The sequence below is a fragment of the Hemibagrus wyckioides genome, linkage group LG16 (genome assembly GCF_019097595.1).
Source record: "Hemibagrus wyckioides isolate EC202008001 linkage group LG16, SWU_Hwy_1.0, whole genome shotgun sequence".
Taxonomy (NCBI): Eukaryota; Metazoa; Chordata; class Actinopteri; order Siluriformes; family Bagridae; genus Hemibagrus; species Hemibagrus wyckioides.
Window position 1 is genome coordinate 1,609,349 of NC_080725.1, and position 18,104 is coordinate 1,627,452.

Here is an 18,104-nt window from a genome sequence, read left to right on the forward strand (position 1 = left end):
CATACAGTAAAAATTTACACCGATCAGGCATAACATTATGAGCAGTGAGAGGTGAAGTGAATAAGACTGATGATCTCCTCATCATGGCCCCTGTTAGTGGGTGGGATATATTAGGCAGCAAGTCAACATTTTGTCCTCAAAGTTGATGTTAGAAGCAGGAAAAATGGACAAGTGTAAGGATTTGAGCGAGTTTGATGAAGGGACAAATTGTGATGGCTAGACCACTGGATCAGAGCATCTCCAAAACTCCTTACAGCTCTTGTGGGGGTGTTCCCGGTCTGCAGTGGTCAGTATCTATCAAAAGTGTCCTTTAAGTCCTGTAAGTATACTCTAAGTTGCGAGGTGGGGGCCATAGAGGCCATGGAGGCCCATGGAACTTTCAGGACTTAAAGGATTTGCTGCTAACATCTGCACCTTCAGAGATCTAGTGGAGTCCATGCCTTGACAGGTCGGGGTTGTTTTTGGCAGCAAAAGGGGGACCAACCCAATATTAGGCAGGTGGTCATAATGTTATGCCCAATCTGTGTATAACCTGTACTGTGTCATCAAACTTGTCAACCCATAACATGAAAATGATCAAATCAGCATTATTTTTATTGCAACATAGAGGTGAAAGTAATCCACACGATATGATATGATTTTTCAATTCATAAGGAAAGATTAGATATTTCAGGATATCACTGAATCTACTACAATGCAATAAGATAAAATATGATACAATAAATTCTACTTAGTAGCCTCCAAATAATATGAGAGGCCTAGCATTAATTTGCAAACGATGATGACTTTGAGAATGATTATTTTATACAATTTTAATATAATATATATTATACACCTTTTGTATATAAAATGCTTTGGACATATATAAAATTAAATAGCAAAAGCCCATTTTCAATTACAATTTAATTACAGGGACATTCCATGGCTGCTCAGTTCTTCTTTATTATTTTTAGTAATTAATATATTTTATTTAATACGATCTTTGTTTCAAAAACTAGCAGTAAATATTTTACATGTTATGCATGAATATAGTCATACATCAAATCTTTATTTCCTATACACATACACTATATTGCCAAAAGTTTTGGGACACTCCTCCAGATCATTGAGTTCAGGTGTTTTTCAGGGGTTGGGCTCAGCCACTTAGTTCCAGTGAAAGGAACTCTTAATGCTTCAGCTTCATACCAAGACATTTTGGACAATTTCATGCTCTTTGTGTGAACAGTTTGGGGATGACCCCTTCCTGTTCCAACATGACTGCACACCAGTGACCAAAGCAAGGTCCATAAGGACAGGGATGAGTGAGTTTGGTGTGGAGGAACTTGACTGGCCTGCACAGAGTCCTGACCTCAACCCCATAGAACACCTTTGGGATGAATTAGAGCAGAGACTGTGAGACAGACCTTCTCGTCCAACGTCAGTGCCTGACCTCACAAATGCTCTTCTAGAGGAATGGTCAAAAATTCCCATAAACACACTCCTAAACCTTGTGGAAAGCCTTCCCAGAAGAGTTGAAGCTGTTATAGCTGCAAAGGGCGGGACAACGCAATATTACATTCATGTGCATGTAAAGGCAGGCATCCCAAAACTTTTGGCAATATAGTGTATCTAGTGAAAAGTCTTGAATGAGAGACATACAGCAACTGATGTTAACATCCGTCATAATAATTAATCTCCATCTTCAGACTCCACTGCTACAATGAAAGTGCTGCTCTCTATATTCACATAGTCCTAGAAATCACACACAGAAATGCACAAATCTTTTAGTTTGGTTGTTTCCTAATGATATTTTATAATTGCAACTTTTTCAGGAAGTGAATGTTACTTTTAAAATGATGCTGATCCTTATCTTCATACTGTAGCTTACTAACTGAAGAACACTTACACGATCATTTTCCAGAATTTTCTCCAAAACTTTGACAATATCCAAAAAGGAAGGTCTCATGATGTAGGGCTCCTGCCAGCATTCTGTCATCATCTGAAGCCTGCAGTAAACATCAATTCTTATATTGGCAGTGTTTATACCAGATGTTAGCTTTAATATTACAAAAATAAGTTATTTTATAAGTACCATGATACATTAATACATACACTATATTGGCAAAAGTTTTGGGACACCCCTCCAAATCATTGAATTGAGGTGTTGTTTTTCAGGGGTTGGGCTCGGCCCCTTAGTTCCAGTGAAAGGAACTCTTAATGCTTTAGCTTCATACCAAGACATTTTGGACAATTTCATGCTCCCAACGTTGTGGGAACAGTTTGGGGATGACCCCTTCCTGTTCCAACATGACTGCACACCAGTGACCAAAGCAAGGTCCATAAAGACATGGATGAGTGAGTTTGGTGTGGAGGAACTTGACCGGCCTGCACAGAGTCCTGACCTCAACCCCATAGAACACCTTTGGGATGAATTAGAGCGGAGACTGTGAGCCAGACCTTCTCGTCCAACATCAGTGCCTGACCTCACAAATGCGCTTCTAGAGGAAAAATTCCCATAAACACACTCCTAAACCTTGTAGAACCTTTGGGACGAATTAGAGTGGAGACTGTGAGCCAGGCCAAACGTTTTGGGACATCTGCCTTTACATGCACCGCCCTTTGCAGCTATAACAGCTTCAACTCTTCTGGGAAGGCTTTCCACAAGGTTTAGGAGTGTGTTTATGGGAATTTCTGACTATTCCATTCTATCAGGTTGAGGTCAGGACTCAGGTTGAGTTGCAGGCCAGTCAAGTTCCTCCACACCAAACATCCATGTCTTTATGGAGCTTGTTTTGTGCACTGGTGTGCAGTCATGTTGGAGGGGTGTCCCAAAACTTTTGGCAATATAGTGTATATAGTTTTGTTACTGATGAAAATATGACAGGAACATCTGTACACCTGCACATTTATGCATTTATCTAATCAGTAATCAGCTAATCATGTGGCAGCATCACAATGGGAAAAACAACAACAACAGCAACATCCAAAACACAGGTCAAGAGCTTCAGTTAATGTTCATATCAAAGAACAGAATGAAGAAAAAGTGACTTTGTGACTTTAAAAGTGGTATAGTTGTTGGTACCAGATGGGTTGCTTTGAGTATTCCATAAACTGCTGATCTCCTGGGAATTTCACCACAACAATCTCTGGAGTTTACACAGAATGGTGCAAAAAACAACAAAAAAACTTAGAGTGACCAACAGTTCTGAATTGGAAAATGGTTCCAGATTGAACTGCAAGGAAGGATAAAGTACCTGAAATAATCACTCTTTACAACTGTGGTGAGCAGAAAAACATCTCAGCATGCATAAATCATCACCCTTGTGGTGGATGGGCTACAACAGCAGAAGACCACACTGGGTTCCTCTCCCTGTTCCTGTCAACCAAAAAAGTTCACCTGGTCTTTTCCCACCTTCAACTGATGATTGGCGATTAGATAACTGCTTAAATAAGGAGGCGTGCAAGCGCATACAGGTTTAATGCTCCAGAAAGTCTTTAGCAGTAACAGAAAGCAATTCTGCTTGAGAGAACCCTATTTAGAATAGGTCAAAAGCTAACACCACAAATTATTGACTTCCATTATTAACAATGAACAATCTACAGAATTTATAACATCATCACTAGTTCATCTCACTAATAATAGTAGTCTAAATGTATGCAAAACACATACAGTATAGCTGGACAAATTCTGGAGTCCAGGTAGAAAAGGTTTCCATTTAAGAGGGAACTATAAATGTAGTTGTGTGGGTCTTTTGACCACAAACCTTCAGGAAAAAAAAAAAAAAAAACTAATTTGCTTTTTACTGGTCCAGTGCATGAAAGTTAAAATGAGAAGAGACACCTTTACCACTGGAGTGACAACAAAAACATTGGCAGTCAGTAATTTCTTGAGGTGCACTACAGTGTTAAGTTGACTGGATAGACGCTCCATAAATAGCACCAGAGTAGGCTTTTATTTCCGACGAGGCTCGTTTCAACAAGTGCAGTAACCTTCAGGACCCCTTCTACCTGCCCACACTGCCTGGCATGTTGCTGGGGCAGGAATGTGATAAGAATAATTTCTCTTAGGTTTCCATGTGTTCTCTGGTTTCTTCTCACCTCTAAAAACGTGTGCCTGTAGGTTGGATTGTCTAGTCTAAAATGTCCCTACGTGTGAATGTGTGGATGTGTTCTGTGAAAGACTGGTGTCCCATCCAGTGTGTATTCCTGCCTCATATCCAGTGTTCCAGGTGTAGGCTCAGACGTTACTGAAGATGAATTAATGAATGAATAGATATTACACTATAAAGACTCCTTTGTGCTGACAGCCACCCTTAAGAGCTGTTCAGTTCCTTGAGGAACCCTACAACAAGACATTTTCTCTGTTGGAGATGTTTGCAGGTCTACAATGATAAATGGGGTTCTGGTGACACTGACTATCATGGAAACAGCATAGCCCACCCACAATCGACAGTAAAAATGATGTTTATTATTCCACTCTGTATTACAGATCATTCTATTCAGATGTGTGTCGGAAAGTCTACTCACATTTCTGGCCGGCATTCTTCAGGGTCTCGAACCTTGCGGCCAGTGCATATATATCTCACAACTTCCTCTGATGTTTTCAAGTCAGGGTAGGGAACAGTGCCTAAAAGATAGGGTTCAGGATCGTTGATTGAACATTTTATATAAGCTTGCATTGTTTTAGATCTTTTTTTTCCACTTACCAAATGTTTGCATCTCCCAGATGACGATTCCAAAAGCCCAGATATCTCCTTTAAATTCGTAGAAGTCATGTTTGAAATATTCTGGAGGGTACCATCTAAAGGGAATTCGTTTCTGTATGAAGAGTATAAATACGAATAGGTCACCAGACTGCAGTGTGGTACTTGAGGACAAGCACCCTGACCCTACCTCAGGAAAATGTTTCGATATCCTGGAGTGAGCAAAGACTCGGATCAAATGAGGCATCTCCTTTGCTTCCATAAAAGGGATGAATTAGAGAGTGCTAACTTTTCTCTTTTCCACATACACCAGGAACATGCTTGGCTTTGCAAATATCACTCTAATCCACAGAGAAGACAGGAATGCCATTCTTGCTTCAAATACAAACTCCAGTTTAAAGTTATGTGATGTAATCTGATATGTCTCACATGATTTTAAGTACGTTGGGAATATTATGAGTTTAATGAGTAAATATCAGATACACAGAAACTCATTTTTTGGCAGTGATCCCCATGTTTTCAATCCAGGCTTTGCCTCATTAACAAGCACACTGAGATTAGTGAACAAGAAGAAAAGCTTACAATATGATAACCTAAGTCACAATTATTATTGTTTTTCTTATTCCTTTTTTCCCCCAACTTGAAACGTGTATTTGTGAATTAACCCGATGTTTTGTTTTAAATAAAAAAGAAACGTGTCATTCTCGTCATTAACCTTGAGAAAGCCTTACACTTACGGTGTTCTTGCAGCTTCCAGAGAGGCTCTGCCCCCTCATTATGTCTCTGGCCAATCCAAACTCAGCCACTTTTACTTCATGGGGAAATCTGTGAACCATGATATTCCTTAGTGCCAGGTTGCAGTGCAGTATCTGGTGATCCAATAACAAGTCAAAGTTATATCGCAATTTAATAACTTAAAGGAAATACAGATGACGCTCGAGTACAAGTACCATTTTGGAGTGCAGGTGGTCCAGGGCTTGTGCTATGTGGTAAAGTGCAATGGTGAAGCGGTGCTGTAGCTCTGCATCTTTGCACAACCTTTCTTTATTTAACCTAACGAAGGTGCGTAGGCTGCCATGCTCTGCGTTTTCCATAATTAACATATAGGGCACTTTGACACAGAGACAAAAAATATATCTGAGTTTATTTAGTAACAGAGCAATCTGTATTTAACTGAAATGAACAATTATTGCAAGACAAGATACTTAAACAGAATCCTTCAGTGCTATAAACTACTTTTAATGCAAAGCAATACAATTTTCAACAATGATGAAGCAAATAGAGTTGAATTTTGTTTTTTAATTAATAGTCGAAATCACAATTAATCATTGTCAGTTTATTGCTAATATTTTTCCAAGTATTTTTAAGTTTTAATTGAAAAATAAATAAATAAATAAACAAACAAATTAATAAATAAATATGCTGAAATTTGAACATTTAATAAAAGAAAAAAAATCTAGTCATTTCATATTGTTAAAATGAAAATAATTATTATACTGTTAAGACGCTCTCAGGTGAAAGACAGAAATGCTATTTCTTCAATGTTTAATCAAAAATAATATCATGCACTGCTATGAAAAATATAAAGTAAGTAAATGTAGAGTTTATAGACTAAAACTGAATAAGATTTTATTTGCATGTGCATGCAAAAATCATCTAGAAACTTCAGGAAGAACATCCAAAATGCACAGATGAAGGACGGTGACAAAAAATCAAACTCAACCCAACCCAACCTTGGAGGTGCGAGGCAAATGTGCTGACCAGTAAAACTGTACTCTCTGTTAAAATGAGCTTTGATGAGCTTCAAGTTTAGTTTCGAATATTTGGAAAGGAAATTGACCTGTATATCATAATAACACTAGATAAAATGTCATCTTTTCTCGGTTATATGTCATGATGTAAATAGAAAAATTAAACCATCTTCAAAGTCCAGATTGAATGAAAACACTGAAATAATTTTAAGTTATTTGTTTAAGAGAAGTGTTATGGATCCAAAAATCTGAAATTTTAGTTTACATTTCTACCTGCAGTGTTTTGCAGAAATGACAGGAACGATGATAAGAAAGCTCAGTGCATACCGTCTGTAATGTCCCAGTCTAAAAGCTGCAGCAGATTCAAGTGTGTGTTTAAATTCCGCATGATCCTAACCTCTGTTTGGACTTGCTCGTGTTTAGCGGCTAAAACACAAAGAACATACTAAGCCACAAAGGTCTTTGTATAACCCAAGAAGTAATGTCAAGTGTCAAAGCCTTACCGTCTTTGTAGATCTTGCAGGTGAACATGGTGTGGCCTCTGATGGTGCCACGTGTCATTTTCGCTTTATACAGCATTCCTTCTTTTCCAGATTTAATGAGCTGTTGCATAGTGATATCAGCTTTGTTAAACGAAGGACTCTGGGAAATATAAATTTAAATATAATGATCAGCATTAAGGTCATCCTTCATTTTGTGAAAACACTTTGTAGAGAGAGTGTAGTATTTTACGTATATACAGAGAGAGAGAGAGATCTTACTGCTAATGTTGTGCTCGGCATAAATTCAGAGGCATCTTGTTCCAGCTGGATTGTAATTATTTGTTCAGACTCAGAACTTTGCTCTAAAGGATCGGTTTCAGCAAATGAACGAGGCTTTGCCTGCTGCTGTGCGTTCTGCAGTCTCCTAATGCTGCGCTTTATGGTCTGACATCTAGAAGAGTTAAACACTATTAAAATCTGTGAGCATCTCAGATTCGAAGTCTGTGCTGTTCCAGTCTATGCTTAGGAGTAAACTCACCTTTTCAACCATATTATAGCCATTATGATGATGAGAAATATTAAAGTGTAAGCAAGTAATACTGCACAAAGCAGCCAGCTGTCTCCATCTATAAAGCAAAGATTTCAATAAATGATATAATGCATCAGCTTTTATTTTTTGGTTCTTTCATCAGCCGGTCGTACAGATGAATTGCTAGTGTATACACACAATGCTGTATTTTCTTCCTCTCTTACCATATGAGTTTTCACATGTCTTTGTGCAGTTGTATGCTGTTGTTGAACTGTTTAACGTCATGCTAGTATCCTGCTTTAATGTGGGCCAATATGTCTGAAATGATAAAGGAAAAACAGAAAAAAAAATTTAAGCAAGCAAAAAGAAAATAATAATAATAATAATAATAATAATAATAATAATAATAATAATAATAATAATAATAATAATAATATTTATTTATTTTTATACTTGTGGCTAAATGAGCACAAATCCCGAATGATGGAAAAGTGCACGACGACCAAGGGCACGGAGCGATGGTAGCATCTTCTCTTTCAGTATAGAGCAGAACATCTGTGAATTCATGATGCCATCAATGAAATGCAGCTCCCCGACACCAGCAGCACTTATGCAGCCCCACATAAGGACACTGCCACCACCATGTTTCACTGTAGGCACCATGCATTTTTCTTTGTATTCCTCACCTTTGTGATACCATACACTGAAGCCATCAGTTCCAAAAACATTTATTTTGGTCTCATCACTTCAGAGTATTGAGTCCCAGTAGTCTTCATCTTTGTCAGCATGGGCCCTGGCAAACTCTAGGTGGGCTTTTTTGTGCCTGGGCTTTAGGAGAGGCTTCTTTGGTGGACGGCACCCATGCATGCCATTCCTCTGCAATGTATGCTGTATTGTGTCACAGGAGACACTCACCCCAGTTTGGCTTTCTACTCATTTAGATAACTGCAGTGAACTCGCATGCCGATTTTCTTCAACTCTTCTCATCAGAAGACGCTCCTGTCGAGGTGTTAACTTCCATGGACGACCTGGGACGTCTCTGTGAGATGGTTGCAGTTCCATCTTTTTAAATTTCTGTACCACTTTTGCTACAGTATTCTGACTGATAAGTAAAGATTTGCTGATCTTCTTGTAGCCTTCACCTTTCTGGTGTAAAGAAATTATTTTCTTTCTCAGGTCTTGTGACATTTCTATTCCATGTGGTGCCATTGCTGACAGCATGAAATGGGAAGGGGTTTTCTTTAAGTAACACCCTTTTATAGTCCACTGTCTGCTGGACACCTGTGTGATGAATAATTAGACTTACCTGTGGTTTAATTCTTCTTAAAGTAGACATTTGTAGTCTAAAATTTAGCTTTGCTCCAGAGACTTTCAGTGGGGTGTACTCATATTTGCATCACCCTAACTTGGGTAAAACTGAGAATTTTGTTCTCCAAGTTATATTATTAACCTTACTCTCATGTTCTAAGTTAAACAGATGTTATATAAAACTTAGTCTTGTCAACATTTTGGAGATTATTTTTGTGTTCATTGAGATACTGCTTAAAATGTTACTTTTTAAAGGGGGTGTACTCATTTACGCTGAGCACTGTATATATATATATATATATGTATATATGTATGTTTTCACAGTTAAGCAAACAAACTACTTTGAGAGCCTGGCTTTTGGATATACCTGTCGCACAACATAAAGCTAAACAATTTAGTTCATTCTCTGACCACTCTTGCAATATTACCTGGTATAGAATATAAGTTTATCATCAGTAGCACAATGAATTCATGAGCATCAACCTACCTGTAAAGATCTCACCAGCCTTCTCTCATGAACATCCTCGTTCTGTTTCATTTTGTGTCACAGTGTCTTTATCTTTATCTTGGGGGGGAAAGTGAGGTGTTATTTCCTTTAGTGATCTGTATGGAACAGTTCTATGCAGGGCAAAGTCTCATGGCCCCTTTCGTTGTGGTTTCCTGTCAAAGCGCACACTAATCTATTGTGTATTTCAGGCTTAAATCTATTGACTAGGCAAAAAAAAAAAAAAAAATTTCTTCTAGACCTCATCTAAGCCAGATGAAAGAATACACCAATAAAAAACACAAATAGAATATGAAAGAATGGCTATTTAGTAAAAAATATTTATAAGGATAATTCACCTAAATGAGTCTATTTCATCCATGAATAAAAGCATGGTCAGTTTTGTGTGTTTTTTTTAAGAAATTGTGGTGTGTAGAATGGACTATTTTAAAATAGCCTGTTTGCAGTGAAATATAGACACGTGTCTTTCTTCCAAGCTGGGGGTGAGTCATTCTGGCTCATTAATTATTATGCATGTTATTTATCAATCTACACTGCTAATGCATAACCAAGCATCAAATATTCCTTTATCATCATGTTTCTTCCAAACACAGTTATTCATTAAATGGGGCAACTATGCGCAAATGTGCTTTAGTGCTAAATGGTTCATGGAAAAGGAATACTTGACAAGCAAAATATAGACAAGTATAGATAACAGATAATTATAATACCACTGGAATGTTAAGGGGTAAAATACACTATATTGGCAAAAGTTTTGGGACACCCCTCCATATCATTGAGTTCAGGTGTCGTTTTTCAGGGGTTGGACTCGGCCCCTTAGTTCCAGTGAAAGGAACTCCTTATGGTTCAGCTTCATACCAAGACATTTTGGACAATTTCATGCTCTTTGTGGGAACAGTTTGGGGATGACCCCTTCCTGATCCAACATGACTGTACACCAGTGACCAAAGCAAGGTCCATAAAGACATGGATGAGTGAGTTTGGTGTGGAGGAACTTGACTGTCCTGTCCTTGACAGTCCTGACCTCAACCCCATAGAACACCTTTGGGATGAATTAGAGTGGAGACTGTGAGCCAGACCTTCAGTAGGAAGCACTAAATAGATTAAAGATTAGACTATATTCAAGGTATTTACACATGCTGTCATTTTTTGCAGTGTAGAATTCTTCTTACACTAACGTCATAAACAGCATTTGAGTTACAGTCAAGAACTGACCATTAAAATCATCTGATGCTGTCTATGAAGTTTCAACTAATTCTTCATGCAGAAACTTATACTGTTGTCTAATGCTGATGAAACTAGTCCAGGCTCTGTCATCTATATCTGATCGGATTGGACTGAAATCCTCTGTGCATCATTATTTACTTAATGGACACTTTATGGACACTGCCTTGGTACATATTACATTTTTTATATTCATAATTATTGTGTCCTCTAGTAATCAGCAACTGGACAAACAGATCCTTCTGACTCTTTATTCAGCACCTGCTACATTCTCTTTCAGAGAAACATTGCAGGTTCTTTTTGGAGAAGCCTAAGCACCACTTCAACACGAAAGCAATATGCTGCCACCTTGTGGTTAAACTAAAACACAAAATAAACTAAAATACTCCTAGAATAAAATGTTACTTGTGACTGCAAGTCCTTATATTGAGTAGCAACAAGACCTGTGAAACGTGTTAGTTTGGATGCATTCCATTTCTTTTTGTCACTCAGAACGAAAGCATTTTTCCCGATTTGTTTCTCAATATTTAGTGGTGAAGAGAACTTGGAAGCTCCCTTTCCCACATGAACAGGTCTTTTTACTCTCACCTGGTCCCCTGGTTTGAAGGGTCAAACAAAGCAGTTTAGCAGGGCTTTAAAGCTGCAATCAGCAGAAGCAGTTCATTCAAACTTAGCATCTGATGCATCTCTCAGCAGCGCACACAATGGCACAGCAACAGAAGTGAAGTTAGGAGTTAGCAAGGTGATTTTTAGCTCTGCATTGGTAACACGTGCAGTTTACTCTCTGTGTAGTATCAGCAACATGTTTCGGTCCATCGGAATGCGATGTGCTCTTCTTCCGAAGCCGAAAGGGCTTGGATGCCACGGCATGAACCGAACTTTTCTGCAGGGAGCATGTACGAATTTGAAAGTGCTTGTTCCCCCTGACACACAATAGTAATAGCAGAGTCCAACATCAGGGACGGTTACAACAGAAGTCTGTCTCGCACTGCTGGGGCATATGATCGCTTGACTGATCGTGGTGCACTTTCGTCTGCTAGAGAGAAATACAGAGGGCATTGAGTGTTTTCTTGCGAGGTGAAGAGATCTATGGCAGCTTGACCATACCTCTGCCATATCTGGTTTACCACCTGGGGATGGAGTTTCCACTCCCCCTACAGGTGGTTTCCCCTGGATAACAAATCTGCTCCTCTGTTTAAAATCCCTGGCACGTGGGTTGCCCTGAGGAAAAAAAGCCTTGTGTCGCTCCACACCATCAGCCTTTTTGCCAACTGATGCAGTTGAAGGGAGCACGTGCCCCCCTGACGATTGATGTAAGCAACCACTGTGGAATTGTCTCTTTTCACTAAAACATGCTGCCCTTTAATGAAAGTCAGAAAATGTTTTAGCACTAACCACACTGCTACCAACTGTAAATAATTTATGTTTGTGAATGAGCTGCGGAGGCCACGTGCCATTCATAGCTCTGCCCATTAAAGTCGCTCCCCAGCCCTTTAAGGACATGTCATAGAAACTCTCGATGACACTGCCCCAGGGGAATCCCCATTCTGAAAATTGCAGGGCTTTCCCAATTCCTGAGCACGCTGACGCACACATGAGTAATTCTCACTGACTGGCTGAGATGCCAGTGAGAGCACAGACGTAACTGACCTTCCCTTATTTTGAGCAGATCCAAGCATACTACAGAAGTTACTGAAGCCATAAGCCCTAGCTATCTGTAAGCACAGTCGGTACGGAACCACTTTCCCCAACCGAAAGTGGGCGATACATTGGGTGAAAGACGCAATCCTTCCCGCTGTCAGTGTGACTCGATAAGAGAGGGAGTCTATGCTGAGCCCCAGATGTTTTGTTTGTTGAGAGGGCTCCAAATGGCTCTTCATCATGTTGATCCTGAACCCCAAGTTGCTGAGATGCTCTAACACCATCTCAGCATCTTTCACTGCTTGCTCTCTCGATGATGAGCATATCAAATAATTGCCTATGTATTCTTAGCATCTTGTTCCTTAACAGAAACAGGGCTGCTTACACACATTTGGTAAAAACCCTCGGAGCCAAAGCTAACCCGAACGGAATAGTTTGAAACTCATAGGCTGTGCCATGGTATGCAAATCTGAAGAATCGATTGTCACAAACCAATCGTTCAGACGAATCGATCAACAAAGCACTTTGTGCATCAACATTCTGAATGAATACTTTCGTAGGTGCTTGTTTAACACATGAAGGTCCAAAATTGGACGAAGGGCTGTGTCCCCTTTCTTTGGAATTATGACATAACGGGAATAAAATCCCAGACAGCTCTGCTCCTCGGGCACCACTCTGATTGTCCATTTGCTTAAAAGAGTTTCGATTTCGGCCGTCAGGACACAAGCCGATTCTCCCTCGGCCACTGCCATATTCACCCCGTTGAATCTGGGTGGTTTCATGGCGAACTGAAATCTGTATCCCCGTGAAATCATTGACAAACCCACAGATGAACCGTGCACCGCATTCAGAAAACACACGGACTGTCCCGCATATTTATACATCCTCTGATAAATTGACTCAGTCTGCCAATCCATCTTACTCAGCAGCGAAATCTGAGAGGAGGCAGAAATAGAGTAACGATTCAGATGGAGGTGGTAGGCCACTGAATGCTCTGCTGCTGGGGGTCCAGCCAACCCCAGCTTTCCTATCCCTTGAATCTCCAACATGGGATGCCCCTTGGGAGGGAGCTTGCTCTTAAAGGGGCTAGACTAGTAACGATACATTTCCTTCATGAAGCAGGCATGGCAGGCAGGACTTGTCTTGCTGCAGGCTGGCAGGAGGCAACCTTTTCCCATCATAAAGGTCCCTCTTTGTGCCTTCGGCATCTTTGACTGCAGGCTAAGCTAGGCCCAATTTCTCCATGGCTCATTTACACTCCTCGTGCAAGTTGATGTCTACTTGAGAGGCCGTTCGTGCTAGGTGGCCTAGGCTGTTGGGCGGGAAGAGGGAATTGTCTTCCTCCTCTTTATCAAAATCAAGGAGATTAGAGTTAGCATTGTCCTCTACATCATCATCCCACGTTCATCTCCCTCCTGAGCGAGCAGGCCCTCAAACAGCAGAGGCATATCCAGGGATTCGGCTTCCATCATGTCCGCCCAACTCATACTAGCTCATGGGAGATGGTCAGTCACTGCAGATTGTGCGGCAGCTCCAGACAGACGGGTCCTGCTTGTTCACCACCGCCACTCTCAGCTTCCTTTCTAATTTTCACCGGCAATGACGCACAGTTTGTGGATGTTTGTGGATCCACCAGCAATGTTTGAGCATGCTTAGGACCCATAAACATGATGCACATGGGGTGAGGGTCCCTACCCGAGATGGTAGCTCCATATAAGGATAGCCATGAGCGGGATGCAATCCCCCTGTTTTTCGACTGAATCCCTTTGGCAGGGGTAATGGCGGAAAAGTGATGTAGACTCATCCCATCAACCAGACAGCCACTAAGCTAAAGTTAAATAGGTTAGCTCGAGACATGTTTGGTTCTTAAAAGAGTAAAGAGTGTATGTTTACATTGTTTATGTGAAAGAGAAGCCTATGTTATTTTGTTTTCAGGTAACTCACTGAGCTAAGAGCAAGTGGGGGTGTTAAGAATTGCACTCTTACTCATTAGATTACGGCATCAGCCGAACCTCGTTTTATTGAAGGTATTACTGTACTTTCAGGTGTTAAGTCATCATGTTATACAATGCACTCTATGTAAAAACTTAAGTGTTAATATCGGATGTACAGAGCCGATGTGTGTTCAAGTTTCTAAATAAATGTTCCAAAGCAGTGGATAATGAGATGTGTAATGATTTGTTTGTTTTCTTACATGTGTTGAAAAGAACTGAGCACCTGAACTTAACATAGACAGATAGAGGTGAGTGGATAGACAGGGTTTGGATACCAATACATTTAGAGTGCATTGTATAGATAGTGTGGAGTGGATAGGTAAATGAACTGAGAATCTCCTGTACAGCTACTGTGCCTTTCTTCAGGATTCTAAAGTTCCGTCAATGTATTTCAATGGGAAATTTTTGGGGCGATCGATCAGCCGTATCGGGAAAACCGTAATTCTGATCGCTTAGAAAAGTCATAGCACATCTTTGGGTCTACGACAAACGACTAGTTCTGTAGGGACAAAATTTGTACGGAAGAAGAAGAAGTATGTGAGATAGTAATACTGTGCTTTGCATAGCATGCACCACTAATAATAAGCTTATTTAGCTAAACAGAATGTTGGCAGTGGTAGCTCAAGTGGTTAAGGCTCTGGGTCATTGACCAGAAGGGGGTTCGGGGGGGTTTAAGCCCCAGCACCACCAAGTTGCCACTGTTGGGCCCTTGAGCAAGGCCCCCAACCCACCCTGCTCCAGGGGCACTGTATAACCTGGTGGAGAAGGTTCGCACCACATCGCCCCGACGAGGATCATCGTGTCAGGACCACTACCCACATTCCAGCGAGGAATCGAAAGGTTCAGTAGGCTTTTTGCATTTAAGGAATGGTTACAGTCTTGGTGTCAAGAACAGAATATACCATTTGTTGATAATTGGAATGTTTTCTGGGAGCGTCCTAGGCTCTACCGTTACGATGGCCTGCACCCAAGCAGAGCTGGAGCAGCAGTCCTCTCGGACAACATATCCAGGACACTGCGCACCATCTGACTGGTAAGTCATTCCTCAGATTATATCTATAATAGCTACTGTTCAATTCACCAGACTAATACAAGTTCACACATAGCTCGTCCTGTAGAAACTGTTTCTGTTCCCCGATTAGTGAGATTAAAAGATAAATTTGTTAATAACTCTCGAAATAATCTTATCACAATTAATCCTGAAAAAGACCAAATAGGTAAAGAAAAACAATTTCTTAAGTGTGGGCTTCTGAACATTAGATCCCTTGCACCGAAAGCACTTATTATTAATGAAATGATCTCAAATTATAGTTTCAACTCACTCTGTCTTACTGAAACCTGGCTTAGACCAAATGAATACATTGGCCTAAATGAGTGTACTCCGTCAGGATATTCCTATAAGCATGAGCCCCATCAGACTGGTCATGGTGGTGGTGTTGCAACCATCTATAATAATTCTCTTACCGTTACTCAGAAATCAGGACCCAGGTTTAACTCATTTGAAGTGCTTGTCCTTAATGTTGCACTCTCAGACAGGCATAAAACATCCCTACTCTATCTTGCTCTGGCCACCGTGTACAGACCCCCGGGGCCCTACAGTGTTTTTCTTTATGAGATTTCACATTTACTCTCAGATCTTTTGATCAGTTTTGACAAAGTGTTAATTGTAGGAGACTTTAACATTCATGTAGACGATGCTAATGATGCGTTAGGACTCGCATTTATAGATTTACTAAATTCCTTTGGGTCTAAACAAAACATTAATAGACCAACTCATCGTTTTAATCATACACTAGACTTAGTTATATCACATGGGACCGATGTTTCCGATATAACTGTTCTACCTCAAAGCGATGACATCACAGACCATCACCTCTTACTGTACGCTCTACCTGTAGAACATATTAGACACGTCTCTCCACGTTATAAACTTGGTAGAACTATAACTCCGACCACTAAAGACAGATTTACAAACAATCTGCCAGATCTGTCTCAACTTTTTACTAGACCCCGAAATGCAGATGCACTAGATGAAGTAACCAACAGCATAGGCAATATTTTTACCAGCACACTAGACACTGTTGCCCCCATCCGACTAAAAAAGGTCTGAGATAAAACACCTGCACCATGGTGCAATAGTCATACTCACGCCCTCAAGAGAGCAACCCGTAACCTCGAGCCAAAGTGGAAAAAAAACAAATTAGAAGTTTTTAGAATTGCGTATAAAGACAGTCCGGCCAACTATAGACTCTAAAAGCTGCTAGGGCTGAGCATCTGAGCAATCTGATTGAAATAAACCAGAACAATCCCAGATGCTTATTTAGTACAGGGGCTAGACTAACAAAGCATCAGATTTCTGGAGAGAGTATTTCAGCACAGTTTAGTAGTGAGGACTTGATGAATTTCTTCATTAAAAAAATTGATAGTATTAGGAACAAAATATTGGATGTTCAACCACTGACGGCATCCGGTGATCCAGACCACCCTATAGCTCCACACTTAAAGCTACAGTGCTTTACCAGCATAGGGCAGGAAGAGCTAGTTAAACTTATCACCACGGCTAAACCAACAACGTGTTTGCTAGATCCAATTCCAACCAGATTGCTGAAAGAAGTGATACATGCAGCTGGAGAGCCTCTTCTTAATATTATTAACTCTTCGTTATTTCTAGGTCATGTCCCAAAATCTCTTAAGTTAGTAGTTATTAAGCCTCTTCTTAAGAAACCGAAACTAGACCCTGATGTAATATCAAATTACAGACTGATTTCAAACCCTCCGTTTATATCTAAAATATTAGAAAAGGTGGTGTCAGCTCAATTATGCTCCTTCCTACAGGAAAAACAATATCCTTGAAGAATTTCAGTCAGGTTTCAGGCCCCATCATAGTACAGAAACTGCACTAGTTAAAATCACAAATGACTTGCTTTTAGCTTCGGACCAAGGCTGCATCTCCATTTTAGTCCTGCTTGATCTTAGTGCTGCATTCCACACTATAGATCATAATATTCTCATAGATCACTTACAAAATCACACAGGTATGCAGGGACAGGAATTAAAATGGTTTAGATCCTACCTGTCTGATCCATACCACTTTGTAGATTTAAATGGAGAACTGTCCAGTGTAGTGCCAGTGAAGTACGGGGTCCCACAAGGGTCAGTTTTAGGACCTCTGCTTTTCTCAGTATACATGCTTCCATTGGGTAATATCATTAGAAGGCATGGGATTAGTTTCCATTGTTATGCCGATGATACCCAGTTATATATCTCATCAAAACCAGATGAAATATCTAATTTGTCTAGATTAACTGAGTGTGTTAAAGATATTAGAGATTGGATGACCGATAATTTTCTATTACTAAATTCTGATAAGACAGAGATATTACTTATTGGCCCAACAACTAGCACACAGAAGCTCTCGCAATTCAGCTTGCATCTAGAAGGATGCACTGTTACCACTAGCTCAACAGTGAAAGACCTGGGCGTAATATTAGACAGCAACTTATCCTTTGAAAATCATATTTCCAATATCACAAAAACAGCCTTCTTCCATCTTAGAAATATTGCCAAGCTTAGGAACATTTTATCTGTATCTGATGCAGAAAAGCTAGTTCATGCATTCCTGACCTCCAGACTGGACTACTGTAATGCATTACTAGGTGTTTGTCCTGCATCTTCAATAAACAAGCTACAGTTAGTCCAGAATGCAGCCGCCAGAGTTCTTACCAGGTCAAAAAAATTTGATCATATAACCCCAATATTATCATCCCTGCACTGGCTACCTGTGAAGTTTAGAATTGACTATAAATTAGCTCTACTTACATTCAAGGCTCTAATTGGTTTAGCTCCCACCTATCTCTCCAGTCTTCTAACACGTTACAATCCACCACGCTCTTTAAGATCACAAAATTCCGGACTTCTGGCAGTTCCCAGAATATCAAAGTCCACAAAAGGGGGTAGAGCGTTTTTGTATTTAGCTCCTAAACTTTGG

At 40.1% G+C, this 18,104-nt stretch overlaps 1 protein-coding gene and 1 pseudogene across 2 annotated transcripts; both read right to left on the reverse strand.

The window, feature by feature from the left end:
- Positions 1-72: 72 nt before the first annotated feature.
- Positions 73-9,384, reverse strand: LOC131366678 (fibroblast growth factor receptor homolog 1-like). Of its 2 annotated transcripts, XM_058411323.1 has the most exons (12): positions 9,240-9,384; positions 7,669-7,762; positions 7,454-7,541; positions 7,195-7,366; positions 6,937-7,075; positions 6,761-6,859; positions 5,633-5,793; positions 5,420-5,551; positions 4,686-4,797; positions 4,507-4,606; positions 1,886-1,985; positions 74-1,731 (listed from the first exon to the last, which is right to left on the reverse strand). In XM_058411323.1, exons 1-12 carry the CDS (start codon positions 9,288-9,290, stop codon positions 1,669-1,671), a joined length of 1,311 nt encoding a protein of 436 aa, XP_058267306.1. In that variant the 5' UTR covers positions 9,291-9,384; the 3' UTR covers positions 74-1,668. The 2 variants fall into 2 exon arrangements, with proteins under 2 accessions (XP_058267307.1, XP_058267306.1); XM_058411324.1 differs by lacking the exon at positions 6,761-6,859 and having other exon boundaries at positions 73-1,731.
- Positions 9,385-11,386: 2,002 nt separating this feature from the next.
- LOC131367117 (uncharacterized) lies at positions 11,387-13,171 on the reverse strand (annotated as a pseudogene).
- Positions 13,172-18,104: the final 4,933 nt, after the last annotated feature.

What these genes read in the sequence shown, in the direction of transcription:
- LOC131366678 (XM_058411323.1), bottom strand. Translation starts at nt 9,290, where the DNA reads ATGAAACAGAACGAGGATGTTCATGAGAGAAGGCTGGTGAGATCTTTA. An exon ending in GGCTGGTGAGATCTTTACAG is followed by an intron (nt 7,763 to 9,239) that starts GTAGGTTGATGC and finishes TTATCATTTCAG; the next exon opens with ACATATTGGCCCACATTAAA. An exon ending in CTGGAAGCTGCAAGAACACC is followed by an intron (nt 4,798 to 5,419) that starts GTAAGTGTAAGG and finishes CTCTTCATACAG; the next exon opens with AAACGAATTCCCTTTAGATG.